At 49.1% G+C, this 17693-nt stretch overlaps 1 protein-coding gene across 5 annotated transcripts in view; it reads left to right on the top strand.

The window, feature by feature from the left end:
• The window catches only part of RAPGEF1 (Rap guanine nucleotide exchange factor 1), a 162117-nt gene extending 146360 nt beyond the window's left edge, over positions 1 to 15757 (top strand). For 3 of the 5 annotated variants that reach the window (XM_056860038.1, XM_056860037.1, XM_056860036.1), the window contains exons 18-26: positions 2082 to 2170; positions 3989 to 4174; positions 5659 to 5743; positions 7702 to 7796; positions 8545 to 8623; positions 9357 to 9458; positions 10913 to 11010; positions 11630 to 11758; positions 15259 to 15757. In XM_056860038.1, coding sequence (XP_056716016.1) covers positions 2082 to 2170; positions 3989 to 4174; positions 5659 to 5743; positions 7702 to 7796; positions 8545 to 8623; positions 9357 to 9458; positions 10913 to 11010; positions 11630 to 11758; positions 15259 to 15409 — 1014 coding nt within the window. In that variant the 3' untranslated portion in view covers positions 15410 to 15757. The remainder of the gene's footprint in view (positions 1 to 2081; positions 2171 to 3988; positions 4175 to 5658; positions 5744 to 7701; positions 7797 to 8544; positions 8624 to 9356; positions 9459 to 10912; positions 11011 to 11629; positions 11759 to 15258) is intronic. The other 2 variants (XM_056860040.1, XM_056860039.1) reach the window with 1 other exon arrangement.
• The last annotated feature ends 1936 nt before the right edge of the window (positions 15758 to 17693 follow it).

Below are 17693 nucleotides of genomic sequence, written 5' to 3'. Positions count from 1 at the left end.
GGTCTGATCCAGCCTGGCCTTTCTTATGTTCTTATGTTCAGGAAGTGCAGGGCCTGCCCTACCTGCCTTCCCACCATGGCAGGTTGTCACCCATGGTGCATAGAGAAGGGCAAAGGGTGAGCTTTGCTTTTCCAAGAGTATTTTTTATGCTTCCTTGGAAGAGGAAGGGAACTCCTGCCTAATTCACTCAGTCTCCACCTGTATCCCGGGCATCCTTACCCTTGCCATCTGGACCAGCTCCGTCTTGGGCATCCAGAAGGCTGTTTGCTCGGGAATCCAGAAGGCTGTTTGCTCAGCTCGGCTGACCCAACTTGGCTGCTGGGAATCGCCTTCTATATGTGCTGCCCTTTCTCTGTGGAGGTTCATGGGGAAGCCACCGTTTCTCTGCGAGTGCAGGGCATCTCCTTTCTTTGTTTACCCCTGTTCTTAGACCGAGGTCTTGAACAACAAAACCATAAAACTTAACAAGACCCATCTCTCAAAATGCCTCCCTCCGACTCTTCTCTGCAGCCTCCAAAAAACAAGCAACAAAATAAGTACACTGAGCCCTCTAAGAGGAACTGAACCATTTTCCTCTAAGAGGAACTGAACCTTTTGCTCCAAAGTTGCTTGAGGAAATGCGGACCATTTATTAAAACACGATAGAATCCATTTTAGCCTAAGTTGGTACACGTAAGGTCAATGCAAAAGGATATGTACCAAGGAGTCCACTGACTGAAGAGAGCAGGGTCTGAAAAAGAGATCCTGAGCATACGACCCAGCAAAACCATTGAAAAAGGGCAATTAAATCTTGAATGCATAAAGACTACATAACTGTGGACTAACCAGAGAATCCAGATAGGGAGGAAGATTACCCTTAGATAACAGGCCCAGGGCACGGGGAGATCATGTCCCGCGGGGCATCTCCAACAACAGTAGACACCCTCCTCTGTCCTGCGATCCCGTTCAGGGCCCCCCAGCAGGAGTCATGTCTAGACATAGGCATCCCCCTGTAAAGGGACAGAGAGCGATGGCTTCCATTAATGCCCCGAAATTCCACAGGCTCTTCCATAAGTGCTTTAGCCACCGTTGCCCGGAGGCAGTGTATTTTCAAACCGCCCACGCTGCTCTCAAAATGGGTAAATGCCTGTTGTCTTCCTGCTCGCTCGTGTGCCAGCGTGCTTCAGAGGCCCGGTGTCACACTGCCCTTGTGCTGGCTCAGAACTGCCACCTGCAGCCCAGAAGAGGTTCCTGCTGCTGCTGATTAATTGGCACAGCAGTCTCCGTGCTGCCCTCTCCGCTGGTGGTTGGACTTGAATGCTTTGGGGCAGGAGCAGTAAATCGTCCCTCCTTTGGCACAGACAGAGGCGTGGGCAACATTCTCTTTACTCCTTGTGCTGAAAGAGGTGGGGGGGAAAAGGTTGCTTTTGTTTCTCTGTTGTCTTGCAGGAGTGCACCCCAGCACGTATTGTTCCAGCCCGTACTGGGGCATGGGTAGCTCAGAAAGTGGGAGGCCGATGATACAAGTCACTTCTCTACAGCATGGTGTCGTGGTTAAGAGCAGTGGACTCTAATCTGGAGAACAGGGTTCAGTTCTCCGCTCCTACACATGAGTAGCTGACTAGTCTGGTGAATCTGGTTCCCCCACTCCTATACATGACGCCGGCTGGGTGACCTTGGACTTGTCACAGTTCTCTTAGAGCTCTCTCAGCCCTACCTACCTCACAAGGTGTCTGTTGTGGGGAGAGGAAGGGAAGATGATTGAAAGCCATTTTGATTCTCCTTAAAAAAAGGTTGAGAAAATTGGGATATAAAAACCCAACTCTTCTTCTTATTCTCCTCCTCCTCTTCCTCCTCCTGACTAGCCCAAGGTCACCAGATAAGCCTCCGCCGCTCATGTGGAGGAGTGGGGAATCAAACCCGGTTCTCCAGATTAGCACCACGCTGGCTCTCTATTAGCGTATGTGTGTAAATTTGTGCCTGGGGACAAAACTGGGAGTCGTGTTTGGGGGCTTCCCTTACACGCCCTATCTGCTTGCTGTTTAGTTGGCTGAGCAGCCCATTTCTGTCTTGTTAGTCCTTTAACTCGACCCCCCACGTACGAGAAGTTCTGTCACTGTCCGGACACGTTTAAGAAGCGGGTCAGCAAGAACACCTTCTTTGTCCTGGTCCGAGTGGTGGACGAGCTGTGGTGAGTGGCTTCCCCCCCCCCTTGCCTTTGTAAACTTCACACCAGCCAAACAGCCATGCCGATGAAACAAGGAGAGAGGCCTCTGTTGTCCCCAGCACAGGGTCCCTCTCAGCAGAGGCAAACATTGCTCAGGAGGAAGTCCCCCTGCTTTATTGTTGCCAGAAGCCACCTGCCTGGCCCCCTGTGACTGGTACAAGTTGCCAGCAAGAGGGGAGGATATCCTAAAGCAGAAAGGGCTGTTTAGCTTGGAAAGAAGTCTGTTAAGGGGAGACATAATAGAGGTCTATAAAATTATGCTTGGTATGGAGAGAGTGGACAGGGAGAAGCTTTTCTCCCTCTCCCATAATACCAGAATGCGGGGTCATCTGCTGAAGCTGGAGGGGGAGAGATTCAAAACAGATAAAAGGAAGTATCTCTTCACACAACGCATAGATAAATTGTGGGACTCCCTGCCCCAGGATGTGGTGATGGCTGCCAATTTGGAAGGCTTTAAGAGGGGAGTGGAGATGTTCATGGAGGAGAGGGGTTTTCATGGCTACAAGTCATACGGAATAGTAGTCATGATGCATACCTATTCTCTCTAGTCTCAGAGGAGCATGCCTGTTAGGTGCTATGGAGCACAGGCAGGACAATGCTGCTGCAGCCGTCTTGTTTGTGGGCTTCCTAGAGGTACCTGGTTGGCCACTGTGTGAACAGACTGCTGGACTTGATGGGCCTTGGTCTGATCCAGCAGGGCTTTTCTTATGTTCTTATGTTCAGGAAGTGTAGGGCCTGCCCTACCTCCCTTCCCACTGTGGCAGGGTGTCACCCATGGTGCAGAGAGAAGGGCGAAGGGTGAGCTTTGCTTTTCCAAGAGTATTTTTTATGCTTCCTTTATGCGCTGTTTTTTTTCCTTTCTGCACCACAGATGGCTGTTGCTGGCTAGTTGCAGGCTAGTAGATGTTGTGGACTTAGTTGCAGGACTGTCCTTGCCATAGTGGTTGCAGCCTGTTTAATTTCTCCCAGAGAACGTGACAGGAGCCGTCTGGCCCGCTTGTGTCTCCATTGTCTTTCCCGTTCCTCTGCGTAGCCCCTCCCCGGCTCCACGCTTTGGTCATGGTGGAGTGTGACAAAACAGCTGGAATCTTATCAGCTGGCATTTTTTGTTTGCAGTGTATGGATGTGTGTGTATGTTTTTTATTTACAACAGGCTCTTCCTTTTTTCAAAAGACATTTAGCTGTGCTTAATGGCAATCAGCAAGCATTAACTAAACATATACGTGACCACTTGCAAATTGTAAGGCGCATACCATTAATCTGCTTGCCAGTACAGATATTAGATGCAATCACGAAGAAAGGCAGCATGGGAAGAGGCCCCGAGTCTTCAGTAGGCTTTCAAACTAGGGTTGCCAGCTCCAGGTTGGGCAATTCCTGGAGATTTTGTGGGTGGAGCCTGAGGAGGGGAGGGTTTGGAGAGGGGAGGGACTTTAATGCCATAGAGTCCAATTGCCAAAGTGGCCATTTTCTCCAGGGGAGGTGGTCTGTATCGGCTGGAGATCAGTTGTAATAGCAGGAGATCGCCAGCCACCACCTGGAGGTTGGCAACCCTATTTCAAACTGTCCTCTGTAGTCTTGAGGACTAGCAACTGGCTTTTATTTTTAAATCAATGGAAGCTCATATTGCCAGGGGGTGCAGAATCCTGTGCCAAATACCAAAATCCCACGCTTGTGCGGGGCCACGTTCAGCTGCCTAGTGGTTGACCACCATGTAGTGTTTTTAAACAGCTGGCTTTTAGGAACTAAACTCTGGCTTTTCTCAACCCTTTCTTCTTTCCTCAGTTTGGTGGAGCTGACCGAGGAGATCCTGAAGCTGCTGATGGACCTGGTCTTCCGTTTGGTCTGCAACGGGGAGCTCAGCCTCGCCCGCGTCTTACGCAACAACATCCTCGACAAAGTCAATCAGAAAAAACTTCTGCGATACACCAACTCCATCAAGCCCCTTTCGGCCCGGGGGGTGGCAGCCAGGTCAGGAAGGCCAAAGGAGGATGGGGGGCAGGGGGCACAGAATTGGATTTTCCACCAAAAATCCCAAATAACATCTGGAAAATTCAAATGCTTCCTGGCATCTGGGGGTTTTTTTGTTTGTTTTTGCAACTACCTAAGTGTAACTGTCTAAGTGAATGCCTTGTCAGAAGAGAATGAGTTAGCTGAATGCTAACTCTGAAGTACATTAAAGTACTTAGAGCTGCCTGCAGGTTGTAGTATTGCTGTAACTCACTCTGGCTATCTAAGAAAGAGCCCTGTTGGATGGGCCCCCTAAAACGTTAGGGGAATTGATGATGGGGGCCATGTAGCTTCCTTGTGCCCTGCCTTAATACCAGTTTCTGATTCTTTGAAACTGTTGTTTCAGTTAGCCTACTTTGCATTTATTTTCCCCCTTCAACCAAGATCTTTTGGATTTAAAAAAAAATCCACCCTTTTTTGTGCTAGCTGGTTTAGAAGGGAGCTGCCTTCACCTGTTGCCAGTTTTCCAGCAACTTAAGGACAGGGCTCCGCAGATTTGGCATTAAAAACAAAATCAGAGTTCTTTGTGTACCTAGAGCATCGTCGTCGTCTGTCCCCCCACCCACCCCCAGTCCCAAAATTCCCTTACTGTTTGTTCTAACTGGCTGCTGCTCTCCAGAGTCTTAGAGGAGGAGGGTCTTCCCCAGTGCCTCCTCCCTGAGATCCATGAACTGTGGATGGCAGAGGTTGGGCCCTGGGACCTTCTTTGCACAAAGTTTGCACGGCCCCTCCTCTCAAAGCAGGCGGAACATATTCACCCGCCTTATGCAGAGTCAGACCGTTGGGGAGGGGCCATGGCTCAGTGGTAGAGCATCTGCTTGGCATGCAGAAGGTCTCAGGTTCAATCCCCGGCATCTCCAGTTGAAGGGACTAGGCAGGTAGGTGATGTGAAAGACCTCAGCCTGAGACTCTGGAGAGCTGCTGCCGGTCTGAGTAGACAGTACTGACTTTGATGGACCAAGGGTCTGATTCAGTATAAGGCAGCTTCGTGTGCTCATGTGTCCATCATGCCCAGTCTTGGTAGACCAGGGTTGCCGGAGGTTAAGCCTGGGACCCTCTGTGTGAAAAGCTTCTGCGGGCCTCCTTCCAGTGCTGAGCTAAACCCACTTGTGTGCCAAAAAAGCTGCATTCTGTGACCTGTTATGAATTATGGGAAGGATTTGCCTGCTGTGCAAATTGTGGTCAGAAGGGGTCCTGGAGCCCCCCTGTCCCTTCTCCAGGATCATCAACCACCCCTTTGGTTTCGTGAGACTTCGTTGCCAGTGCATTTCCAAGCCTGTCCATGCAATCTGGCGTGCTAAGAACCTTGATCTCGAAAGAACAAAGTAAAACCGAGGCTCTCTGGGAGTTGAATTCTGAGCCTCAAGCCAGCTTGTGCACTTTTTTTCACTGTTTGAGCAATAGTCGCAACCCTGTGTAAAGGCCTCGGTTTTTGTCTCTTCCAGGCCAGGGACCCTCCATGATTTCCACAGCCACGAGATAGCTGAGCAGCTGACCCTCCTAGACGCAGAGCTGTTTTACAAGATAGAGGTATGACTGCTACCCTCCAAACTTGTCCAGAGCGCCTGAATCAGTACCTCCCACGTGTTATTTCCTGTGGTAGTTCCCCTGGGTCACTTAGTAGCCGGTGAAAAGCTTTTGGAAACCCCAAGTACCCACCCAAACAGGAAGCTGGTTGCTGCGTCTCTGTATTAGTACCTGGTCCATCCAGTCTTACTTTCCTCCCATCTGCCTTTTCTAAGAGTGGATAACTTTGTCGCCTCTCCACATCGGGTGTGACTGGAGCGTTGTCTATTCCGATACAGCAGCACTGGCCATCCTCATATGAGGCTGCTGTTAGGCCTCTGCCTGAAACACTTCTGTAACTTGTCTCCTCCATAAAGAGTCTTTCCCCAAATGGTGATTGGCGCAAAAAAATACAGGAGGTGGACTCCTCTGTGGGTGGGCATTTTCTAAGTATAAAAGTTTTTAAGTGAAAGAGGGAAGGAAGTGCATCTCCAGTTCATTTGGGGAAGAAAAAACATGCCCTTGCCTGCCAGGAGTTTGAGAAACACTCTTCTGAATCTACCAGCCACATGCAAAAATTATTCTTTGGCTGAGAGCCCTAGGTCAGCTCATGCCTGGCTCTTGTGCCTCTTCAGCCTCTGGGAGTTAACACCCCCCCTTTAGTTTTTTTATTTGATTTTTTTTATTTTTTAAACTTAAAATTACAAATACTTTACATATAAAAGACATAACATACATTCTACCTACCTACAAAACACATAACATTAACACCAAATGTGCCTTACTTTCTCCTAAATTATCTTTCTATTCAGACAATTTATATTTCCACCATCTATTCAACCTTATTTCTTGTTTTCTCCCAGATAAACATTTAGAGTTAAACATTGAACTTGAATTTAATTCCAGGTTAAAGAAAAATTCTTACTTTGTCATAGCTACAATTCTAGTTAGTTTTAAATACCTTGGAGCAAACCGTTTTCCAGTCTCAGCTTTCAGCTTGGTTTGAATGAGTGCCCACTGCTGGTGGAAGGCTTAAAGACTGTCTTAATCTCGACGTCCCTGTTCGCCAACTACGGTCATCAGGCAGCCGTGTGGTGGGTCTAGCCCCACTTAAGGTAGCCCGGGCCTTTTCCGTCGTGGCTCCGGCTCTCTGGAATGGGCTTCCTGAAGAGGTGAGGGTTGGCCCCTCCTTGGAGATCTTCAGGAGGTGCTGGAAGGCCTGCCTGTTTGCCAGGGCTTTCAAGGGGGTTGAATGGCAGGCATCAGATAGGGGGCAGGAAGATTTGGGGTTTGTTATTTTATTTTTGGTTTTAACCAGAATATGTTTTCAACTATTACCATAAGCCGCCTTGAACTGCAAGGAAAGGCGGAATAGAAATGTTTTAATAAACATGAGAAATAGGGCCTGTCAGTTGATTCAAAATGTTATTTTAGTTGCTTAATCGCCTGCCTTGTAGCTGATTGTTTCAAGAATAATAATAATTACTTAGCATTTCTGTTGTGCTTTTACAGTGTCAAAAGCCTGTCACAAACATTGTCTTGGGGGGAAAAAAACCTTTTGGGGTACTGTCTCGATATCGTGGATGGGAGCATTGCGGCAAAAAGCATTTACGGTGCTTTTTGGGACCCACTTGAAAAGTAACGGCATGCTGCTTCCTCCCTCCCAAAAATGGAAATGCAGGAATTTAGTTAACACTGGACACATCTACATTTTATTTTTCATGTATAAGATTTAAAAAATATCTAGTGAGAGAGTACAGGTTCAGTAATGGTATAGCTTGGATAGCTCTAATGGTGCTCATACTGGTGCAGTTCTGGGGGGGGGGTGTTTCTGGTAAAAGATGCTTGACTCTCGCAAGCTTATACCAGAAAGACTTGTTGGTGTCTAAGGTGCTATTTAGACTTGAGTCCAGCTGTTCTACTACAGACCAACACATCTTCCATCTGAAATGATCTCTGTATCCTGTTTCTGCCTCTTTCAGATCCCTGAAGTCTTGCTGTGGGCCAAAGAGCAGAATGAAGAAAAGAGCCCCAACTTAACCCAGTTCACAGAGCACTTTAATAACATGTCATACTGGTAAGAGAAAGAACAGAACAGGAAGCATGAGGTCTTGGAGAAGTCCTCATAGAATCATAGAGTTGGAAGGGACCACCAGGGTCCTCTAGTCCAACCCCCTGCAAAAGCAGGAAATTCACAACCACCTCTCCCCTATACCCCCAGTGACCCCCACTCCATGCCCAGAAGATGGCCAAGATGCCCTCCCTCTCCTTATCTGCCTGAGGTCATAGAATCACCGTTGCTGACAGATGGCCATCTAGCCTCTGCTTAAAAACCCCCAGGGAAGGAGAGCTTACCATCTCCCGAGGAAGCCTGTTCCACTGAGGAACCTCTCTAACTGTTAGAAAGTTCTTCCTAATGTCTAGACGGAAACTCTTTTGATTTAATTTCAACCCATTGGTTATGGTCCGACCTTCCGGAGCAACAGAAAACAACCCGGCACCCTCCTCTATATGATAGCCCTTCAAGTACTCTCTTAAGCCTGTGTGATCCACCAGGCATGTTGGAGAATTCCTTGAGTTGGTGCACTTTCTCTTCCACCCTCGGAGAGGAGGAGAGAGGCTAATTTCAGCCCAGGTGCCTCTGCGCTTTCTCTGCACTTTCTTTCTTCAAAGAGCCATCCAACCTGGCAAGGTGAGTCTGCCAGCATCTCAGTGTGGCCGGCGGTAATCCGTTAGCAGCTCTGCAGGTCTTCTTGGCTGGGAAAACTGCTTGGATGCTCAGCCCTGACTGCTGCAGTGACGCTTGTTTCTCTCCACACCCACAGGGTCCGTTCGATCATCATGCTGCAGGAGAAGGCGCAAGACCGAGAGAGGCTGCTGCTGAAATTTATAAAGATCATGAAGGTAAGAGCTGCCAACTCTGTTCCTGCAGTGTATGAATATGACAGCCGTTTGTCAGCGTGGATAAGAATGCAGGGCAGTGCCCAGGGCTCTGATGTAGGGATGCCAGCCTCCAGGTGAGACCTGGGGATCCCCCCCCCGAATTACAGCTCATCTCCAGGTTACACAGGTCAATTCCCCTGGAGAAAATGGCTGCTTTGGAGGGTGGATTCTATGGCATTGTACTTCACTGGGATCCCTGTCCTCCCCAGACTCCATCCCCAAATCTCCAGGAGTTTCCCAACCTGGATCAAACAACCCTACCCCCCCCCCATCTCCTGCTGATATCCGGGATGGCGGGGTGACCTGGCAACCCAGGGCCCAGACTGAGAGGGGCGCCACCAGAACTGCATCTGCTTGGAGCCCTCTTCAAAGGAACAGAGTGTGTGATGTCAGGCCTTGTGATTGGAGGAGGCGGTAGAAAGCCTCTGGATTGGCCTGGCCCCAGAACAAATAAGAGGAGGTTGACTATTCTGCCTTTGCTGGCTTCTGCCTGCTGCCGTCACATTTCAGCTCAGCCTTCATTCCAGCGACTCAGCTCGGGGACCCTTGCATTGGAGAGCGGGCACCAGACCCCGGTTCAAGTGGGCATGCCCAGCCTGGCCCTGATGGGCATTCTGTTAGAGCCAAACCCAAACTTTTACCCAGAAATGTCTTTGAAGTGCCTTTGATTTATCTCCTCCTCTCTTTGCTCTAGCACTTACGGAAGCTCAACAACTTCAACTCCTACTTGGCCATTCTCTCTGCTCTGGATTCGGCACCCATCCGGCGACTCGAGTGGCAGAAACAAACGTCAGAGGTGAGTTTTGGGGGGTTTTTTTACATTTACTTGCTTGCTTTGAAAAGTTTTTATCCTGCCTTCCCAAAAGTCCAGTGTTATGATCAGGATATCAACACATTCACACAAAAAGGTAAGGGTAAATCCCCTGTGCATGCACTGGGTCATTCCTGACCCAAGGGGTGATGTCACATCCCAACATTTACTAGGCAGACTTTTGTTTACGGGGTGGTTTGCCAGTGCCTTCCCCAGTCATCTTCCCTTTACCCCCAGCAAGCTGGGTACTCATTTTACCGACCTCGGAAGGATGGAAGGCTGAGTCAACCTTGAGCCAGCTACCTGAAACCGACTTCCGTCGGGATCGAAGTCAGGTCGTGAGCAGAGCTTTTGACTGCAGTACTGCAGATCACCACTCCTTATTCACACATAACCCTCCGTAAAAGAGTTGGAGCAACAGCAAGAGACCTTTTCCAAACTAGCCAACTTGCTGCCTCTTCTGGGTCAGTGGGAGTGTGGGGGGAGGTTGTTGAGAATATCCTGCATTGTGCAAGGAGTTGGACTGGATGATCCTGGCGATACCTTCCAACTCTATGATTCTATGAACACACGTGAAGCACCCTAATACTGAATCAGACCCTTAGTCTGCCACAGTTGTCTACTCAGACTGACAGCAGGATCTCGGGCTGAGGTCTTTCCCATCACCTACTGCCTGACCATTTCAAGTGGAGATGGCGGGGACTGAACCTGGGACCTTCTGCATGCCAAGCAGATTCTCTGCCTCTGAGCCACAGCCCCTGCCCAAATCAAGTCTCAGCTCCCTTACGGGGGAGAAGGAGTGATTCTGTGCAAGGCTGAATTCACTCCCAGCCATCAGCAGTACGCAAGGGGACTGGAACCCCCTCCCGGGCCTGGTCAGCAGTGGCAAGAGCCTAGGGGAGGGGGGGTCTTGTGTACCTTGCTTGGGGCAGCCACATCTCTTGAACCAGCCCTCTTTCTTGGGACGTCATTCTACTGTCCTGGGAACGCTGCTGAAAAGGCCCTTCTCTTTGTCATCCTAATAGAAGCCCCTCGAGGGTGATTGGGGTTATGTATGTGACATGATTCCAAGGGAGCTCCAAATAACCACCAGATACAGTATTAGCAGTATGGTGTAGTGGTTAAGAACAGAGGCTTCTAATCTGGAGAACTGTGTTCCATTCCCCACTCCTCCACATGAAGCCTGCTGGGTGACCTTGGGCCAGTCTCAGTTCTCTCAGAACTCTCTCAGCCCACGTGGAGGCAGGCAATGGCAAACCACCTCTGAACATCTCTTGCCTTGAAAACTCTACAGGGTCACCATAAGTCAGCTGTGACTTGAAGGCACACACACACACACACACACACTCAAATTCAGTTTCCTGAGAATCTCTGCACCTTTTTTTAAAAGAAAGCAACTGAAGAACTAATGTCTCACGCTGTATTTTGTGTCCTGCCAGGGCCTGGCTGAGTACTGCACACTGATTGACAGCTCTTCCTCCTTCCGGGCATATCGTGCGGCTCTTGGAGAGGTGGAACCCCCTTGCATACCCTACTTGTGAGTAGTTGCTCCTTTGGGAGGGGGTTCATTGGTGGGCCTTCTTCTCCGGCTTGCATTTATTTGTTTAGCATGTCTTTGAATAATCTTTGCATCTCAGAGAGACGCTTGAAGCGATGTACAAATAACAAGCTCCCTCTCTCATAATACTAGAACGCGGGGTCATCTGCTGAAGCTGGAGAGTGAGAGATTCAAAACAGATAAAAGGAAGTATTTCTTCACACAATACGTAGTTAAATTGTGGAACTCCCTGCCCTAGGATGTGGTGATGGCTGCCAACTTGGAAAGCTTTAGGAGGGGAGTGGACGTGTTCATGGAGGAGAGGGGTATTCATGGCTACTAGTGAAAATGGATGCTAGTCATGATGCAGACCTATTCTCTCCTGGATCAGAGGAGCATGCCTATTATATTAGGTGCTGTGGAACACAGGCAGGACAATGCTGCAGCAGTCGTCTTGTTTGTGGGCTTCCTAGAGACACCTGGTTGGCCACTGTGTGAACAGACTGCTGGACTTGATAGGCCTTGATCTGATCCAGCCTGGCCTTTCTTATGTTCTTATGTTCTTAAGCTTAAGTGATAACCAGAGGCTCTTCTCTGGGCTCTCCTTTCTCCTCTCCAGAGGCCTCATCCTGCAGGACTTGACCTTCGTCCACCTGGGGAACCCGGATTACCTTGAAGGCAAAGTGAACTTTTCCAAGCGTTGGCAACAGTTCAACATCCTGGACAGCATGAGGCGCTTCCAGCAAGTGTAAGTGATCCTGGCTACTTTTGCTGGGTGTGAGTACTGAGGATGAGGGGCTTGTCCGAGGCACACATTAACGTTATTAGATGTCAGGATCATGCTTTTACCCCTAGCATCCCTCAAAAGCAGATTCATCCAGGCAGGTAGCTCTGAAGCAATAATACTTTATTAGGAGCAAATAGGTAAATAAAAGAACTGAATGTCTACAAAACGAAGAAGGCTGCTAATGGCATGACACTGGTAGAATACATGGTTAAAAGCACTCCAGCCAGAGAAAGCAAAACAAAGGGAAACAATTCCGAGATAATGGTTCCCAGGGCAAGGTAGACAACACAACAGCGGTGGATTGCAGGCTGAGGGAATAACAGGATAACAGGATGAGAAACTGTACACAGAGTTTATGACATGTAAACCAATAACTTGACCTGAAGCCAGAGTCTGGCCTGGTCCTGTCAAGAGCCCTTCTTCAGGTGACTTTAGTCAGGACCTGACATTAGACTGAGCATCATCTAGGAGGGTTTTAGGTTTATTTATTTATTATTTCAACTTCCTACCCTGCAGGCTCAGAGCAGCTTACAAAGAATATAAATATCCCATTAAATCAATAAAACCATTAAAACATTTCAAATAGACCTGTAAAAAAGTCATATAAAACAGATATTATAAATAACCTAAGGCGTCTCTAGAGTGTAAAACACAATGCCACAACTAGGTGAGCAGATGGGATAGAATCCCAGATTGATATAGGGAAAGATGTATCAACAGTGGGGGTTAAGGAGGCCAGCATTTATACATAGGGAACCGTAGCTGGCCTCAACCATAGGCCTGGTGGAATAGCTCTGTTCTACAGGCCCTGCGGAGCTCTTTAAGGTCCCGCAGGGCCCTGGTCTCACTAGAGAGGCTATTCCACCAGGCAGGAGCCAGGGCAGAAAAAGCCCATGTTCCTTGACGCCTTACCAAGGACTGCTTTGCCTACACAAGGTGGAACAGGCTTCCTCAGGAGGTGGTAAGCTCTCCTTCCCTTGAGGTTTTTAAGCAGAGGCTAGATGTCCATCTGTCAGCAATGCTGATTCTATGACCTCAGGCAGATCACGAGAGGGAGGGCATCTTGGCCATCTTCTGGGCATGGAGCAGGGGTCACTGGGGGTGTGTAGGGGAGGTTGTGAATTTCCTGCATTGTGCAGGGGGTTGGACTGGATGACCTTGGTGGTCCCTTCCAACTCTATGATTCTATGACCATCAGTTCAGTTGATTAAATGGTAGAATCGGGGTTTGGCTCAGCTTATTTGATTTTCAACAACATAATAATAATTTCCCCCTAAGGGACAGTGAATCCGGATCTCTCCTTCCCCAGGCAGATGATAAGCGTGGGTGGAAGTTTCTGCCCATTGAAAAGGAGGTAGGCAGTTAGCCGACTGGCGATGCCTTCCTTCCCAGCTGGTCTCAAGCCTGAGGACAGACAGGGACGTGGTTGAAGTCCTGTATTACCTTGCAAGTAAAAAAAAAAAGGCCTTGGGCACAGTGTAGCTTTTATTTCAAAAAGAGCATGTTTCTCACCCTTATGACTAAGTGACAATAATAATGCTGGGCAGCACGTGAGCAATATCTGCTGGAGTCTTAGAGTCCCAAGGGGCTGCTCGGTAAGATTTCTGGCTGCAGTCCAAGAGGCGAGCTTTATTACCCTGCACGCTACTTCCTGCTCCCTCTGGCAAAGCAAGGCCAGGATAAATTGTGCAGAGACATGAAAATTCTGGGATAAAATATACCAAATCGAATTACATCAGATTGGATTAATTTACCTAGCTTGTACGATTTAATTTTTCTTAACACGGAATTTGGATTGCCTGATGGCAGAATTTAGCTCCACTTGTGGGGCTGGTTAGTTAAATTATCCCACTAAAGAAGGGCAGATGAATGTGGCAGATGAAGTTCAGTGTTAGTAAGTGCAAGGTGATTCATAATTGGAACAAAAAAATCCCAGCTTTAAGAATATGCTAATGGGGTCTGAACTTGCTGAGTCTGAGAGGGGAAAAGATCTTGGGATCGTAGTAGATAGCTCAATGAAAATGTCAACCCGGTGTGCTTCAGCAGTGAAAACGTCAAAGTCCATGTTGGGGATTGTTAGGAAAAAGTCTGAAAACAGACAGCCAATATTATAATACCCTTGTATAGATCTATGGTGCTGCCTCACTTGTGTGCAGTTCTGGTCACCCTATCTCAAAAAGGGTATTGCAGAGCTGGAAAAAGTACAGAAGAGGGGCAACCAAGATGATTAGGGGGTTGGAGCACCTTCCCTATGAGGAAGAGTCTGGGACTTTTTAGTTTAGAAAACAGACGATGAAGGGGGGACACGATAGAGATTTATAAAATTATGCACGGAGTGGAAAGAGTTGACAAAAGAGAACCGTTTCTCCCTCTCCCCAAATGCTAAACTTGAGGGCATCCAATGAAGCTGGTGGGCAGTAGATTCATGATGGACAAAAGGAAATACTTCCTTATGCAGCAAGCAATTAAAATGTGGAATTCGCTGCCAGAGGATGTCATGGTAGCCCCAAGCGTTGATAGCTTTAAAAGGAAGACTCATGGAGGACAGGTCTCTCAGTGGCTACTAGCCATGGTGGCTAAAGGGACCCTCCACATTCAGAGACAGAAAACCTTTGAATCCCAGTGCCAGGAAGAAACATCAGGAGACGGCCTCAGCCTCTGTGCCCTGTTGCTGCACCTCCAAAGGAACTGGTTGGCCACTGTGTGAGACAGAATGCTGGACCAGATGGACCACCAGTCTGATTCAGAGCCAGCGTGCCGTAGTGGTTAAGAGCGGTGGTTCGGAGCGGTGGACTCTAATCTGGAGAACCAGGTTCGATTCCCCACTCCTTCATATAAGCAGTGGATGCTAATCTGGTGAACCGGGTTGGTTTCCCCACTCCTGCATATGAAGCCAGCTGGGTGACCTTGGGCTTCTCACAGCTCTCTTAGACCTCTCTCAGCCCCATCTACCTCACAGGGTGTCTGTCGTGGGGAGGGGAAGGGAAGGTGATTGTAAGCCCGTTTGATTTTCCCTTTAGTAGAGAAAGTTGGCATATAAAAACCAACTCTTCTTCTTCTTCTTTAGAAGGGTCTTCTTATGTTCTTATGGGCAGGCAACCCTGGGCATTTAGCCAAATAGCAGCATGTTAGACTGTCTTGGCACACTGGGCCAGTTCTCCACCCAAGGGACCGAGGCTGATACTACACTAGCAAAATCCCTGAAGCTCAGCTTGTTTTCAGTGCACCTGGCCAAGAATAACACTTGTCCCACGCACCCTTCTGTTTGCCAGCACACCAGCATCTGCACAGATGCTTCAGGTTTGGGGCATTCAGGCCCCATAAGTGCCCTTCCCCTGCGGTACAGCTTCAGCACCTCTCAGTCCCTACTGTTTGGTTCTAACCTTGGAGGAGCAGATGGTTCTCGGTGACGTGACCCTGCCTGTTCTAGACGCCCTTCTTTCTCTTTCTGGCGCCCGCAGGCATTACGAGATCAAGCGGAATGACGACATCATCTCGTTCTTCAATGACTTCAGCGACCATCTGGCCGAGGAGGCCCTGTGGGAACTTTCACTCAAAATCAAACCTAGGAACATAACGAGGCGAAAGACAGACCGGGAGGAGAAGACCTAAGCGGAGGCGGTCAGAGGCCTTGGGCATAAAGGATCGCTGGGCGCACGCGCGGACGGCAGCTGTAAGACACAGACCTGACTCTGGGCCACGCCCCCTTCCCCTCCCAGGCCTGCCCCAGCGGTTGGGGTGACTTGGCAGGGAGGCTGTGAGCGTTGGTGTGTGCCGTCCTTCCCGTCAGGCCACAGGAGAGAGCCGCCAAGTCCTTCCACTCTCCTTCCGGCGCTGCCCAGTGACAGTACCACAGATCAGCTTTCAGTATGGAAAGAGAGTGCCGTGGAAAGGGGGGATCAGTGCCACCGTGTTCCCGCTTTGCCAAATTTTAAGTTTGACTTACAGTCTGTGTGCCAGAGAGAGGGAGATTCTTTGCATCTGTTTCCACGTGCAAAGGGACGAGGAGAGAAAAGTCACACAGAGATACCTTGCATCGCGCCATGCACTACTTGTGCGAGCGTCTGGGTGGTAGATGAACATGGTTGTCGACAAGGATGTTTCCCCGCCATGTCCCCAAGGAGCACCATCTCAAATTGCATTTCCACACGAAGAGCCCTGGGGAAACAGGAGGCCAGAAGACATTACGTTCTCCCCACACACACACCCCTAGCAGACCGTGTGTGTTTACAGGGATATTTAATCGAATGCCCCCAACCGCCGAGACGGAAAAGGAAAGAGCAGAGCCAAGACGGCTGTTCTCAACGCTATGTTCTTCCCCCTTCCCACATCCACCAGGATCTCCTTATCTCAACCAACGTTTCAATCTCTGCTCTTGGCTCGGAAATCTGGAATTGCCAAGATTCTGTGGCTCCCCCCCCCCAATTTCCCACTGTGTGTGGGGAAACATATATTTTAATGATGGTACTATCTGTAACAGTAAATATGTAGTATATGAGACTGTCTGTAAATAGGAATCTCTAGATGCCATTGGTTAATTTTATTTTGATGCATGTCTGAATTGCCACTGGGTTTTTAAGAGGAAACTTAAAGGAAGGGGGGCAAAGCAGTGTGTATAAAAATGAAAGGCTGTGACCACCACTGTGCGAAAACAACCACCAATTCAGGATAAGGGAGGCTTGTGTGGTAGAGGCAGTCGAGAGTCAAGGTAGGGAGCAGAAAATATAAAACCCACAGCAAGGAACTCTGGACAGGTATGAAATGAGGGTGTTTGTGTCGTTGTCGTCCCCCCCCCCCCAGTGCAGAAGTGACAAAACCAAAGGCCTCCTACCCCATTCCTTGTGTAATTAACCTGGGGCCCAATCCACCAGAAAGGGCAAAAGGAAACGCCTTTACAAAATGTGTGATTGACCTGTGGGACTCATTGCCACAGGACGGCAGCCATGGCCACTAGCTTTTTTCTTTTCTTTCTGCCGTCAAGTCACATCTGACTTACGGCGACCCCTGGTGAGGTTTTCAAGGCAAGAGATGTTCAGAGGTGGTTTGCCATTGCCTGCCTCCGCGTCACTACCCTGGTATTCCTTGGAAGTCTCCCATCCAAATACTTGCCAGGGCAGACCCTGCTTAGAAGACTTTCAAAGGGGATTAGACAATTTGGTGAGGGATGGGACCCTCAGTGGCTAAACGGAGCCTCTGTGTTCGGAGCAGTGTGCCTCTGAATGCCGGGTTTCTGGAGGGGGGGGGGCAACAACAGCAATTTTGCCCCTCCCCCCAGCCCTGCTTGTGGGCCTTCCAGGGGTATCAGTTTGGCTATTGCAGGAAAGCAAGAACTGGGCTAAACACCTCCTTGAAATGAGCCGAAAGTACACAAGAGAATGGTTGAGCCTCTCGGTAGGAGTCAGATCTGCCCCGCTCTTGTTCAGCCGTCTCTCAGAACGAGCTCCAGCAGTCTTGGAACCTGGAGCGGCAAGGAAGGAGGCCTGCCCGCTCTCCTGCCCCTCCCCGGTATTGCCAAATGGTATGCGAGACAAGCCTGCAGGTCAGCTCTGCTGCCGCAGCTCAGCACTTTATTCCTTTCCTAGACTTAACAGCCATTGGCTGTTCATCTACCATTTCACACTTTAAAAGAAAAGGGGGGGGTGAAAATTAATTTTTTTCTTGACACTATAAAGAGAAAAGTCACCATATCTCTCACTCAATTCACTGGTATACATCTCAGCACTGTTGCCAGCCGGTCTTGGAAATCCTCCTGTTTGCAAAACAAGCCTTGTAAATCGTAACAAGGGAAGGAGGTTGCCGCTTTTAGTCATGGTCAGGACTTGAGCTGCAGCGGGGGTGTGGAAGCAGGGCAGAGATTCAGCCCGTGCGCTGTCATGAAGCTCCAGCTAAAGGAGCC

This window comes from Euleptes europaea, chromosome 14 (genome assembly GCF_029931775.1).
Source record: "Euleptes europaea isolate rEulEur1 chromosome 14, rEulEur1.hap1, whole genome shotgun sequence".
Lineage (NCBI taxonomy): Eukaryota > Metazoa > Chordata > Lepidosauria > Squamata > Sphaerodactylidae > Euleptes > Euleptes europaea.
This window is presented reverse-complemented; position numbering and strand designations above follow the sequence as displayed.